The 15075-nt window shown below is 36.9% G+C and overlaps 1 protein-coding gene across 7 annotated transcripts in view; it reads left to right on the top strand.

Annotated features, from left to right (window-relative positions):
• Window positions 1–15075, top strand: part of PHTF2 (putative homeodomain transcription factor 2) — a 183985-nt gene that overhangs the window by 136065 nt on the left and 32845 nt on the right. For 3 of the 7 annotated variants that reach the window (XM_055392512.2, XM_019031739.3, XM_031013329.2), the window contains exons 11-14: window positions 4963–5091; window positions 7234–7506; window positions 7732–7863; window positions 9904–9990. In XM_055392512.2, coding sequence (XP_055248487.1) covers window positions 4963–5091; window positions 7234–7506; window positions 7732–7863; window positions 9904–9990 — 621 coding nt within the window. Of the gene's footprint in view, window positions 1–4962; window positions 5462–7233; window positions 7507–7731; window positions 7864–9903; window positions 9991–15075 lie in introns of those variants that run through there. The other 4 variants (XM_055392514.2, XM_055392513.2, XM_055392515.1 and 1 more) reach the window with 2 other exon arrangements.

Genomic DNA, 15075 nt, shown 5'->3' with positions numbered 1-15075 from the left:
TATGTGGTGTTTTCTGGAATGTAGTTGTTACTATATCTGACATTTAATAAGCATTTAGTTATGCCACACACTGTGCAAAGTAATCTAGTTGCATTATCTCATGTATTTAACCTTTACAACCTGTGGTAATGTAGTTTATTTTGATTTTACATTGCTCAGAGTTGAGTAATGTGCCCAAAGTCACACAGAGTAAGTGTTCAATAAATAGTTGCCACGCCTGTAATCCCAGCACTTTGGGAGGCCGAGGCGGGTGGATCACAAGGTTAGGAGATCGAGATCATCCTGGCTAACACGGTGAAACCCCATCTTTACTAAAAATACAAAAAATTAGCCGGGCGTGGTGACGGGCGCCTGTAATCCCAGCTACTCGGGAGGCTGAGGCAGGAGAATGGCGTGAACCCGGGAGGCGGAGCTTGCAGTGAGCCGAGATGGCACCACTGCACTCCAGCCTGGGCAACAGAGCGAGACTCCGTCTCAAAAAAAAAAAATAAAAATAAATAAATAAATAAATAGTTGCTCCTTAAGGGACAGGAGAGGGGATGATTGAAATGGTGGATCTGGTGGCAGTCTAGTCATTAAATTGTTAGATTGAGAAGGAAATGAAATCAGGAAGGGACTGATAAATTTAAGGATAGGTGTATTCAAGGGAACAAGTGTTTCAGAATTGAAGCTTTGAGAGACCAGGTAAGATGGGAAGTTGTAGTAGAACTACAGAACTTCCTTTCAGAAGTAGAACAGTTCCGTATGGTGACAAGGTCTAGGGTGTGGCTGTGGGAGTAGCGTCCTTGGGATTGAAGAAATGAAAAAGTGAACAATCCATGAAAGCATAGGGTGTTGAATGAATCATCTGCATATTCATCTAAGTCACTGAGACTAACAACTGGAGTTAAGATTGAGGGAAATGCCTGTGAGCTATTTTCCCAGAGATAACTATAAGCAGCATAAAAGCAGGGACCGTGTGTTTTTTTTTTTTTGCTCAGAGTTGTATCACACAGCGTGAAGTACACAATAGGTATTTAATAAATATTGAATGCCTGAAACAAAATTAAATTTTTTCAAAACGTGCCAATTAGGCCTTTCTTAAATGATTTAAAAAATTGTTTTATGATGTCTGTGCAGAGTAAATTGCTCCTAAGTCTGTCACATCAGTCGGCTACCTTTTTGGTAAGATAAAATTTGTTAATGCTCTACTCTGTATATCTAATTATGGTATCCTAGGCTTATATTGGTTTTGCTTTTAGATGAAAGACTTGATCTTAAACAGATTTTTAATTCTCAGGTTTCAAAAAATAAGCTCATGCTTTTAGTTTTACTAGTAGCTAAGTAATGGAAATTAGCTCCCTTTTACTAAAAAGCTACTAGTTTTTTTTCTTGTTTAACCAGTCTGTTAGGTTTGGAAGACCTTTTTCTGTCTGCTATACAGATGGAAAAATCCCTTCTCATGAAAAAACACTGAGCATTTGAATTAGTATGTTCTAATCAGAATATTCCCAAATGTGTATCTTTATTTCATTGTTTTATTTTGTTTGTAAATAGCAATTGAAACATTTCCACAGGAGAAAATTTTTCTCCTATAGCCCTCCTCTATAGCTGAATATATACTAAAATATAAAGCTATATTCAGCTGAAATTCAGTTTTTAGTAAGTGTAAAGCTTTAAATGGCTGCATTCCCACAGTTGGAAACACGAGTATGTGGTTGGCATGGTGAATTTATTTGAAATAAAACATGCCACCATTTAAGCATTAAGGTTTTCAGGTAGTTTTGAATGAACAAGGAGCAAAGCAGTTGATATTTTAAGTGAGGATAAAGTATAATCATTTTAGAAATTCTAAATTTTTGGATCTGTGATGCTGTCTCCAAAGGAAAAAAAAAATTTTTAAGTTCTAAATTTTAGTTTGAAAACACATACAGCGGCCGGGCATGGTGGCTCACGCCTCTAATCCCAGCTTGGGAGGCCAAGGCGGGTGGATTACTTGAGGTCAGGAGTTCGAGACCAGCCTGGCAACATGGTGAAACTCCATCTCTATTAAAAATACAAAAATTAGTCGGGCATGGTGGTGGGCACGGTGGCAGGCACCTGTAATCCCAGCTGCTCAGGAGGCTGAGGCATGAGCATTGCTTGAACCCGGGAGGCGAAGGTTTCAGTTAGCCAAGAACCACACTCCAGCCTGGGCATTGGAGCCCAATACAGTCTCAAAAAAAAAAAAAGAAAAAAGAAAATGTATTTAGAGTAACCTATGTGATAAAATTATAAAATGAAATTATTTGCTCTGATGTTTTCCCTGAACCTTTTAAAAAAATTTCATGTGATGCTATTCTCCACACTGCAGACATGATTCAACAAGACTTTTTCAGTGTACATTTCACACACACACACAGAGAGAGAGAGAGAGAAATATAACAGTCTTTTTTATTTTTTCAAGTTTCTACACACAACATTGAACATGTAATTTACTCTTTTTTTTTTTTTTTTTTTTTGAGACGGAGTCCCACTCTGTCGCCCAGGCTGGAGTGCAGTGGCTCGATCTCGGCTCACTTCAAGCTCCGCCTCCCGGGTTCACGCCATTCTCTTGCCTCAGCCTCCCCAATACCTGGGACTACAGGCACCAGCCACCACGCCTGGCTGATTTCTTTTTGTATTTTTAGTAGAGACGGGGTTTCACCGTGTTAGCCAGGATGGCTACTATCTCCTGACCTCGTGATCCGCCCACCTCGGCCTCCCAAAGTGCTGGGATTACAGGCGTGAGCCACCGCGCCCGGCGTAATTAACTCTTTTAAAATTTACCAGTTTCTAGTTGCTGTCTTCTCTTTTGCCTTTTGGCATTCTAGAAATAATATAATATCAGATGCTGGATAGAGTAATTGGCAAGGTAGCTAGATGTAAAAGGAGTGCTTTTGGGAGGACGATGAGAATGTCCTGATTTCCTATTTCTGTCTCTAGATGGACTTTCTTGGTATTGATATTCCTTTCTTCATGTAATTAGGAAGACCTTAATTCACTATTCCAGACTGAGAGTTTAAAAATGTCTGTAAATCAGTGGTTGAAATCTGTTGGCTCTCAAGCTTAAACTTCTTTCCTTTTAGCTTCTTGCACTTCCTGTTTCTGGCTTTTTGGTTTCCTTACGCTTAACAATTATAAAATTTCTAGTGAAAGTTTGATACATATTTTGGTACAGATTATTTCTTTCCCAAAACAGAATATTTTGTTTGGAGATAAATGAGGAAATAACATTTGAGAAATTAAGTTGGTAGTTAATAACTAGTATCTTAGCACTCTTCAGGACCTCAAGTAGTGAAATGTATACCATGAAAGTTAAAGTATATTAAAATCCTTCATCTCTAGAAAAGATAAACATTTCCCACCTATTTTTTTTACATTATTGAATTATTATTATTCAACTTTAGTTGAAATTAATCAATGCAACTTTACTCCCCCTAGAGGAAAGTGTTAAAAGTTTACAAGAAACATTTTTTTTTACCATACTTTAATCACATTTTTGTCCTCTAAAGAATAAATGTACCTAGAGTAGATTCTTCTGTTCATTGTTAGAAGTTATATTTAATGAAATATTTTATAAAATTTGAGGTTGCTACGAATGCCAAAACTATCGTTTTTAGAAAATGTGGGAAGTGGCCAGACACCGTGGCTCACACCTGTAATCCCAGCACTTTGGGAGGCTTAGGTGGGCAGATCACAAGGTCAGGAGTTCGAGACCAACCTGGTCAACATGGTGAAACCCCGTCTCTACAAAAATTTAAAAATTAGCTGGGCGTGGTGGTGGGCGCCTATAGTCCCAGCTACTTGGGAGGCTGAGGCAGGAGAATCACTTGAACCTGGGAGGCGGAGGTTGCAGTGAGCTGAGATCACACCATTGCACTCCAGCCTGAGTAACAGAGCAAGACTCCGTCTCAAAAAACAAAATGTGGGAAGTATATGAGTCCTTAAAAATACGCTAGAAATACTGCAATATAAACAAGCAAACTGATCTCTATCTGGGTTTAATCTTTTAGTGTTACTTCTCCTCTTGAAGTCTGATTATATAAAGGTTTAGTGTTTCATTAATTTTGTTGCCATCATTAACTCAACTGTTCTGTTTTGGGGCTGGGCGCAGTGGTTCACACCTGTAATCTCAGCACTTTGGGAGGTAGAGGCCGGTGGATCACCTGAAGTCAGGAGTTAGAGACCAGCCTGGCCAACATGGTGAAACCCCATCTCTACTAAAAATAAAAAAAATTAGCCAGGCATGGTGGCAGGTGCCTGTAGTCCGAGCTACTCAGGAGGCTGAGTGCTTCAGTTTTGTAATATTTGCTTTATCTGGAAAAAAAAAAAAAAAAAGTTAAATGGGTCCTTTGGAGAAATTCTGGATTAAAATATCAGAAAAGTAACTAAATCAGATATTAAACGTTAAATATGTAAGGAAGAGTCTTTTTTGGGATAAGACTAGCACTATATGGTCTTTCAAAGAGATTCAAATCTTGGCTGTCATATTCTTTTTTAATGAATGATCGTAAGTTGGACAGTGATTACTATGAACAAGTTGATATCCATTTGTCTTTTAGCATTAGTATATTGCAGCTGTGTAGACTGATTGACAGCTAAGTACTTTTGCTGACATGTTTTAGTATATTTTTGAACATAGGTTGACTAATACTTGTTACAGAAAGTTCTCAACTTGTACAGTTTCATAACCATGTAACTTCTTATGATATCTGTTCAGTGTATATGCAAACTAATTTTAAGATAGAATTTTAGTGTCTTAGAGTTGTGTGTATAAATATATTAGCTGTGCACAGATCTATATATTCCATTTATAAAACATGATAAATGTATTCACCAATTTTTATTTTTAGTGTCATTAAAATTGTATGTGTATATAGAGATATATATACAACTTTATATACACACATTTTATTTATTAAATGTGATCTATATATTTACTAATTTTTTTTTTTTTTATAGAGTCATTTGCCCTGGCTCCATAGTTCCCACCCAGGATTAGAAAAAATAAGTGCTATAGTATGGGAAGGTAATGATTGTAAGAAAGCAGACATGTCTGTACTTGAAATCAGTGGAATGATAATGAACAGAGTGAGTTTTTAAATTTTATTCTTGTAGTTCAAGGGTAAGACTTAGTGATTATATATAAGATAATTACTGGAATATTATATTAGTAACCTTCTGACCTCATTTCTTCACCCTGAAAAAAAAGTTACATGTGTGTATTTGTTTCTGTCTGTAATTTAAACAGTGATTTGTCACCAAACCACTCTCATCTTCTAGTGTTTTCACTTATCTGACCAAGAATAGATGATATGATCTATAATTTTTCTCTTTTATCTTATTCTTTCTTTTGAAATTCGGGAGCTTGTTAGATATATACAGGTGTTAATAAAGACTTTTCTTTGGACTTGAGATTGTTGTTACAAGAACTTTAAAAATAAAAAAATAATTAAAAAGACTTATTTTTCTGTATCATTCTTACTGGTTCATTTGTTTAATAGGACTTAAGACGTGAAAAAATCAAACTAGTAAATTTGCATTCATACTTGCTTACCTACTTAAATATATAGAAGTAATGCAGATAGTGGTAAATGTCTTGAGTAGTTCAAAGAAGTCTAATTGAAATACTGTGGATTTAAATTTTATTTTCTATTATTTCTTTTTTCAGATAATTACTGATTTTTAAAATGTGTTGATTGGCCGGGCGCGGTGGCTCACGCCTGTAATCCCAGCACTTTGGGAGGCCGAGGCGGGTGGATCACGAGGTCAGGAGATCGAGACCATCCTGGCTAACATGGTGAAACCCTGTCTCTACTAAAAATACAAAAAATTAGCCGGGCGTGGTGGTGGGCGCCTGTAGTCCCAGCTACTCGGGAGGCTGAGGCAGGAGAATGGCATGAACCTGGGAGGCGGAGCTTGCAGTGAGCCAAGATCACGCCACTGCACTCCAGCCTGGGCGACAGAGCGAGACTCCGTCTCAAAAAATAAATAAATAAATAAAAATAAAATAAAATGTGTTGATTTCTCTGGCCTTGTTTTTAACTTGCAATTTCTAAATTTCTTTGGTGCATTATTGTGCTTGAACTCTTCTCCACACTTTATGTAAGACAGGAATTATAATAACTGGGTCTAGAAATTGATAATACTCCCTATAACATATCTCAGTGTGAGCAATTAAAAGCAGTTGACGGGGAAGTCTCTGGAATCTTGGATCTAGTTTGTGCTCTGTAACTTAATTACCTGTGAATTGGCAGATCACTTAACTTACAATGGTCTCATTTATCTAATATATAATATAAAAAGTTGGCTACATGATAGTTAAGATCTCTTTTAGTTCTGCCAGTCTAGCATATTGGAAGCTTTTATATTGTCCCATTATCTAATTTCCTTTTTTAAAATAATTCCCTCACCTTTTTCCCTTTCTGTTTAATTTCTTCTTCCTTCTATCATCTCTCTTCTAAGATGCTTTTAGAGTTTAAGGAGACACTTATTTATATATTGGACTATTCAAAGAGAAACGTAAGCAGCTGGGTGTGTTGGCTTATGCCTGTAATCTCAACACTTTGGGAGCTAGAGGAGGGATGATCGCTTGAGCCCAGGAGTTAAAGACCAGCCTGAGCAACATAGTGAAACCCTGTCTTTACATCTCTACAAAACCCAAAAAATTAGCTGGGGGCGGTGGTGTATACCTGTAGTCCCAGCTACTAGGAATGCTGAGTTGGGAGGGATCACTTGAGCCCATTATCGCGCCACTGCACTCCAGCCTGGGCAATAGAGTGAGACCCTGTCTCAAAAAAAAAAAAAAAAAAGAAAACAGAAAGAAAACCTCAAGGTACAAATGTACAAATGTCTGAAATAAGTGTAATGCTGAGTTTTTTCTTTAATGAACTGAATTTCAGTGGATATGAGATCTCATTCTCTTTAATATTGCAGTATTTATGAATATTTCTAACTTGAAATAATGAAATACATAAATTTTTTTCAAGATCTGGATGACAGTCCTTTTGCCATCTACTTAGTAAATTAGCGATCTGATACTTGTTTTTAAGATCTGAAGAATTAATGACATTTTATGTGTAGTAGGCTCTCAAACTTGAATGGGATTCAAATTACTCAGAATGAGTATATTTTAACAAATGATTTCATATTGCTATAAATAATTCTACTGTAGATAAAATTTATGGTATAATTTTATTTTTCTTTTCTCTCTCTTCCCCTGGCTCCCTCAAGGTGAACAGCCATATACCAGGAATAGGATACCAGATTTTTGGAAATGCAATCTCTCTCATACTGGGTTTAACTCCATTTGTTTTCCGACTTTCTCAAGCTACAGACTTGGAACAACTCACAGCACATTCTGCTTCAGAACTTTATGTGATTGCATTTGGTTCTAATGAAGATGTCATAGTTCTTTCTATGGTTATAATAAGTTTTGTGGTTCGCGTGTCTCTTGTGTGGATTTTCTTTTTTTTGCTCTGTGTAGCAGAAAGAACTTATAAACAGGTGGGTATAATGTAGACTTCTGAATAAGAATATTTTATCGTTTTCATAATATTAAAAGTATTCCTGAAGTACTTTATTATTTCATTATATCATTTTTACCTAATTATTTTTATTTTGCTTTTATAGTACCTAACCAAATAAAATCTTAACAATTCATATTTTGTTGATTTTTGTTTTTCTGTGGTAATCTACTTGAAAATTAATCCTCATCTTAATCTTTTTTAGCGATTACTTTTTGCAAAACTCTTTGGACATTTAACATCTGCAAGGAGGGCTCGAAAATCTGAGGTTCCTCATTTCCGGTTGAAGAAAGTACAGAATATAAAAATGTGGCTATCTCTCCGTTCCTATCTTAAGGTAGAATGGGAGTGATAAAAGTAGCTTTAACATGCTGGCCCTTTCTGATAGTTCCAGTTTCTTTATCAATATATATTTGTCTCTAGATGTATAGTAACCAGCTTTTACTCATTCAAAAACTGGATTAGGGATTTTGTTTCTACTAGCCTGGTTGTCACAAGCCAGCAGAGGGAGCTCACTACTTAAAAAAGAATTAAAAAAAAATAACCAATGAGTTTCCTCACAGAAGTGACCTATTACTATTTTAAAATATTAGTTTGCAATTCAGTGTCATTCTTTTCATGTCATTATTTTCCTTTAATCTTTTGAGTAATTTTCCTAATTATGGAAGTATGATATAAAAACTCTGGAGGGAAGAGGGAAACATCTAGATTGGTTTTAGGAAAACACTTTTTTTCTGAGAATTGCTTCTTGTTATTGCATTAAGTAGCAGTAGAATGTCATTATATATGGAGTAATCATGCAAATTCCAATGATATTTATTCACAGCACTGTCTATATCTTAGTAAAGTTGACCTGAAGACCAATCATCCTCTGACATACCTAGATCTTTAATGCTTTATATTTTGAAATAATAATGAAAGAAGCCCTAATAATAATAATGCCCTATTTATCTACTCTTATATTTAAAAAATTCATTGTTCTGTTTATTAATTTAACTTGTTAAATTTAGCTCACTTAGTGTCACTGCTGCAAATTGGCATGGATATTTTTTTCCTATGACATATCTGTTGTATGGAGGGATGAATCTGATCGCTTGAATTCGTCCAAAATTTCCTCCATTGTCAACCCTAAGCAGGTGTTACATTCTTTTGTACATTGATTATTTTATTCAGTAAACACTTATTTATGTTAACCATGTGCCATTCATTGTTGATGAGATGAAAGCCCCTACCCTCATACGTAAGCTTATACTTCAGTGAGGGAATGTAAGCCCAGACCTAGGAATTATCCTAGTTTAATCTCTAGTCTCCAATTTATCACCAATTCCTATCTTTTCTGCTCCCAAAATATATCTTGAATCCATTTGCTTCTCTTTGTTCCATTTCTGCCACCCTCGTTGAAACCATCAATCATCTTCTGCCTCGTGCTACTTCAGTTACCTCTTACCTGGCATTCCAGCATTCACATTTCTTCTTTTCATTCCTTTCTTCAGTCTGCCACCAGTGATCATTTAAAAATGTATATTTGGCCCTATATTCTTAAAACTTTTTGGAGGTTCTTCATTTCTCTTAAGATAAAGCACAAAATCTTAACAAGGTTTATAATGCCCTTTATGATCTAAGTTCTCCCTTATTCACCTGTCTTTTGTTTCATTTTGAAACACTCTCCTTCCTATTCCACTACATTCTGGCCATTTTAGACTGCTTCCGTTCTTTACATGAGCTGTGATCTGTCCTGCTTTATGTTCTTGCACATGCCCTTCCTTCTACCTAGAACACGGCTGTGTGCCATCATGCCCCTGCCCCTCCCCCTTAGTTTGGTGTAAATATCACTTCCTTAGGGAGATCTTCCCAGGCCCACACTCCTAACCCTCAAATCTAAATGAAGTCTTCCTGCCAAGTATCTCAAAGCATCCTATGTCTTTCCCTTTTAGCACTCATCACAATTTATCACATATATCTGTGATTATGAACTTGTTGTCTCACTCCCCTCCTAGTTCCTGTGAAGGTAGAGGGACCATGTGTTGTTCTCTGTTGTATTTGTAGCACCCAGCACAGTATCTAGTGCTAAGCAGGTGCTTAAGAAATATTTGTTGAATAAATGACTTGTGTTTGACAAAATGAAGTATTTGAAAGTTATACCAATAATTTTATGCTGTATAAATATAGATACCCTTTTAACTCTGTTGCAATTCCTCAGGAAATCATAACACTATCATTAAAATTTGCCTAACAAATTAGGTATATTCAACATTGTGGGCTGTGATCAACTCATGGTGATGAGTCAACACCTTTATTGAAACCATGGAAATTATCTGCTAATTAGTAAATATATTTTAAAATGTTTCCTTTTCTCCCTTCCACCCACACCCTGCAGCGTCGAGGTCCTCAGCGATCAGTTGATGTAATAGTTTCATCTGCTTTCTTATTGACTATCTCAGTTGTATTTATCTGTTGTGCCCAGGTGAGTTAACTCGCTCCATGTAGAAATTAACCAGATGTATAAATATTAACTTTAAGATTAATAAATAATCAAATAATAATATAAGTAAGCCTAGTTAGAAAGTAAGTTTTGAAGTTACCTTTTTGCAGTTTTTTTGGTAGAATAAATAAGTGCATCTTATCTCTGTGCCATGAACAGTGAGCATGTGTGCTCAAATGTCTGTTGAATGAACACAGATTAATTAATTTTTGCCTAGAATCCTTCTCATTATCTTTACTTCCCAAAAGAAACGTATGAGTTATGAAATTGTCCCATGAATATCCGATTTATTCATGTTTACTATTCTTTTTTTTTTTTTTTTTTGAGACGGAGTCTCGCTCTGTCGCGCAGGCGGAATGCAGTGGCGCCATCTCGGCTCACTGCAAGCTCCGCCTCCCGGGTTCATGCCATTCTCCTGCCTCAGCCTCCCGAGTAGCTGGGACTACAGGTGCCCACGAGCACACCCGGCTAATTTATTTTTTGTATTTTTTTTAGTAGAGACGGGGTTTCACCGTGTTAGCCAGGATGGTCTCAATCTCCTGACCTCGTGATCTGCCCGCCTCGGCCTCCCAAAGTGCTGGGATTACAGGCGTGAGCCACAGCGCCCGACCTATTCTTTCATTTTTTATACCTGAATTGTTACTGTGACTTAACTGCTGCATACTCTGAAAAAGAATTTTTAATGACCCAGATTAGTTAGGGAGTACAAAAGTATCTCAGGATATGCACTGCTATAATGCAGGGGAACATGTTCTCAGGGTCTCCTGAGGGTTGTGTCATGGACCATGTAATATTAAAAAATAAGTTTAAACGTATTAAAATTTTAAAAACAAAAATAATAAAATATATGCAAACTTCCATTCCAAGTAGTATGATGTACTAGATTATCTGAAAATTCTTCTACTTTAAAACATCAAACAGGCCAGGCACAGTGGCTCACACCTGTAATCCCAGCCCTTTGGGAGGCCAAGGAGTGCAGATCACCTGAGGTCAGGAGTTCGAGACCAGCCCGACCAACATGGTGAAACCTCGTCTCTATTAAAAATACAAAAATTAGCCGGGCATGGTGGTAGGCGCCTGTAATCCCAGCTATTCAGGAGGCTGAGGCATGAGAATTGCTTGAACCCAGAAGGTGGAGATTGCATCACTGCACTCCATCCTGGGGGATACAGCAAGACTCTGTCTCCAAAAACAAATAAAAAAAAAAAATCAAATAATGCTGGGGGGAACCCTCAGCTTTTGAATGTACATATTGTGTACATATCTGAGTTCATAAGATAATAAAGGGCCAAAAATGAAGACAAAACTAAAAACCAGAGCATTTAAGAATAAGCATTAATGCTATGGCAGCATGAGAATAAGAGAGTGAGGTACATTGCCAGTATTAGTATTGTATCCCAGAGACTTGAAATTTTATGCCCACGTAGGACAGGAGATGAGGCCTTGACCTGTGTACCTCCCTACTCACACCATGAAGTCAAACCCTCAAAGATCTACAGCCTCAGTGAAAAGTTGGATAAGAAAAACAGTCTGCTCACCAGCACTGGAAGACAAGAAGGAAGCTTATCTGACTCTGGATGACAAGGACGGGGGAAAAGTCTCTTCTAAGAATATATAATTATCACTCTTCCCTTACTACAGGTTTAGGGTTCAGATTGACATTATACATCTTGTCCTGTAACCCTCATGTCAAAAAGTTAATATAAAAAGTGGTCCTAGGCCCCTGGATACCTGACAGAAGCAAAACCAAGGCTGTTTGGAGGCATGCGACTTCAGCCTAGACCTCACGGGAACCACAGATAAAGCTCCTTCCGGTATCAAAACATAGGAAGAAACAGTCTAACATGAAGGAGTCAACAGATAAACCCATAGCAGGATTAGATCTCCAGCTATTTCAGTTTGATCAGGTGGAAACTAAGTTTGTTTACAGTGATGAAAGACATAGATAACACTGTGAAAAAAGAACAGATAAGTTTGAAAAAGAACTTCAGACAAATGAAAAATACAGTTATTGACTTTTGACTTTTGTTTTTTGCTTTTCACTGCTGGGACAAAGTCACTGACTTTTAAAACACAATGAACAGAATAAATAGCAAATTAAAGACAGCTAAAGACATAGTGAACTGGGAGGTGAAAGAAATGACTAAAATACAGGACAGAAATAAAGAGACAGAAAATGCAAAATGGATATTTAGACATCGTGGGAGATCCAACATAGGTCTAATAAGAATTACAGGAGGAGGCTAGGTGTGGTGGCCCATGCCTGTAATCCCAGCATTTTGGGAGGCCGAGGCAGGCAGAGCACTTGAGGTCAGGAGTTCGCGACCAGCCTGGCCAATATGGTGAAACCTCTCTCTACTGAAAATACAAAATTAACTGGGCATGGTGGCTCGCGCCTGTAATCGCAGCTGCTCGGGAGGATGAGGCAGGAGAATCGCTTGAACTTCTGCCTTGGAGGCAGAAGTTGCAGTGAGCCAAGGTCACGCCACTGTACTTCAGCCTGGGCAACAGAAAGAGACTGTCTCCAAAAAGAAAAAGAATGCCAGGAAGAAAGAATGCTGAAAAACAACATTTGGAGAGAGAATGGCTAAGAATTTTTCTGAATTGATGACTTTTTTTTCAGATACAAGGAAGTTTATAAAACTTTCCCATATATTAGGCAATAAAGTAAAAACTAATACCAAATGTCTGATACTATACAGACCACAATATCTAGCTGTCGTATAGTCAAAGTAGAAAAGAATGATAGCAACAAAAAAATCTTATATATTTGGAGATTTAAAACCATACAAATAATACATTCTTTAAAAGAAAGAGCACACTATTAAACTGTAAACAGTTTAATACTGGCACAATTGGGAATTTTTTTTAAGATACTAGTATGAAGTGCTTTATGTCATTAAAGTTGAAGGCATAAGTGGCCAACTTTATAGAAATGCATAATCTATTAAAACGGACTCAAAAAGTAATTGAAAACCTGAAGAGATCTGTAACTGTAAGTAGTTTAAAATTTTAGTAGTTTAAAATATGCCACCAACAAAAATCCTCCATACCCATATGGTTTTACAGATGAATTTTGTCAAATATTTAAATAGATAATCCTAAACTTATACAAAAGATCTAGTCAATAGGAAAAGGGGATATTCTTCAACTCATTTTGTGAGGCTAATATAACCTTGATGCCAGTACCATAGAGCTAGTATGAAAATGGGAAACTGAGCTGGTTTCATTTATTAGATACAAAATTCCTCAACAAAATACTAAGAAGATGAAGCCAGAAAGTGAATTACAGTAAATAGGCCATGACTAAGATAGTTTGTGTCTGGAATGCAGATTTCAACTTTAGAAAATCCATTAATGCAATTTAAGCTGATTAAAGGCAGAAAACATGCAATCATATCAATAGATGCAGAAAACAATTTGTAAATTTTCAGTGGGCATTCATGATACAAGGACTAGGAAGTATTGTCCTTAATCCGATAAAGTATATCTTTTAAAATTTGGAGCAAGCATTATACATAATGATATCACCTTAAGAGTTATTTACTTTAAAATTGGGAATAAGACAGTTACCTGCTTTACCACTTCTAGTCAGCATTTGATGGAGGGTATTAATCAGCAAAGATGGAAAAAAAAGTGGTCTAAAGTTTGGGGAAAAACAATCGTAAACTATATGATTGTTTATATAGAATATCCAAGCGACTTTACAGACACATTATTTAAAACAGATTTGTTATATGAAGATTAACAAAAATAGATACAACAACATTTTAAAAATTAATTTTGTTTCTATAAACCAGAGATCAGCAAACTTCCTCTGTAAAGGGCCAGATAAATATTTTAGACTTTTGCCTGACACATACAATCTCTGAAATATATTCTTTTTCTTCTTCCTTTGAAATAATATAAAAATTTCCTTTAGCTATGGGGTGAGACAGACAGAGGCCTTAAGCTAGATTTGGCCAGTGGACCATAATTTGTTGACATCTGTTATATACAGAAATAGATAATTGAAAACTGTAAATACTGGCTAGGCACAGTGACCCATGGTTATAATCTTAGCACTTTGGAAGGCCAAAGTGGATGGATCCCTTGAGCCCAGGAGTTCAAGACCAGCCTGGGCAACATGGTGAGACCTGGTCTCTACAAAAAAAAAAAAAAAAAAAAGCCAAACATGGTGACATATGCCTGTGATCCCAGCTACTTGGGAAGCTGAGGTGAGAAGATCACCTGAGCCTTGGGAGGTCAAGGCTGCAGTGAGCCATGATTGTGCCACTGCACTCCAGCCTGGAGTAACAGAGTGAGACCCTGTCTTTAAAAACAACAACAACAACAAAAAACGCATGTTATTTTCAATAGCAACAACAACAACAAAAGATTCCCAAGAATAATTCTAACAAAAGATATGTAGGACCTTATGGAGAAACAGGATAAAACTTTATTGAAAATTATAAAAGAAGGTACACAATGAGGCTGAGCGCGGTGGCTCACGCCTATAATCCCAGCACTTTGGGAGGCCTACGTGGGCGGATCACCTGAGGTCAGGAGTTCAAGACCAGCCTGGCCACCATGGCAAAACCCTATCTCTACTGAAAAATACAAAAATTAGCCTGTTGCGGTGGTTCATGCCTGTAATCCCAGCTACTCGGGAGGCTGAGGCAGGAGAACCACTTGAACTCGGGAGGCAGAGGTTGCAGTGAGCCAAGATAACGCCACTGCACTCCAGCTTGGGTGACAGAGTGAGACTCAGTCTGAAAAAAAATTAAAAAAAGAAGGTATACAATGTTAGTCACAATGTTAATAGGTGGGAAGGCTCAATTTCAATTTGATATTGATTCTCCTGGGGGAATTGTTGGAATCCCATGTAATTAAACAGAATGCTTTGTTTATTTAAAAAAATAAGTAACTCATCAAGCTCCCTAAAACTCATCTGGAAGCACAGAAAGACAAGAGTAGTCCAGATAATTTTGAAGAACAAGTTGCTGTACCAGAAATATGAAGATTTATTTTCTTTTTTCTTTTTTTTTTTTTTTTTTTTGAGACAGAGTCTTTGCTCTGTCAGCCAGG

This window comes from Gorilla gorilla, chromosome 6 (assembly GCF_029281585.2).
Source record: "Gorilla gorilla gorilla isolate KB3781 chromosome 6, NHGRI_mGorGor1-v2.1_pri, whole genome shotgun sequence".
Lineage (NCBI taxonomy): Eukaryota > Metazoa > Chordata > Mammalia > Primates > Hominidae > Gorilla > Gorilla gorilla.
This window is presented reverse-complemented; position numbering and strand designations above follow the sequence as displayed.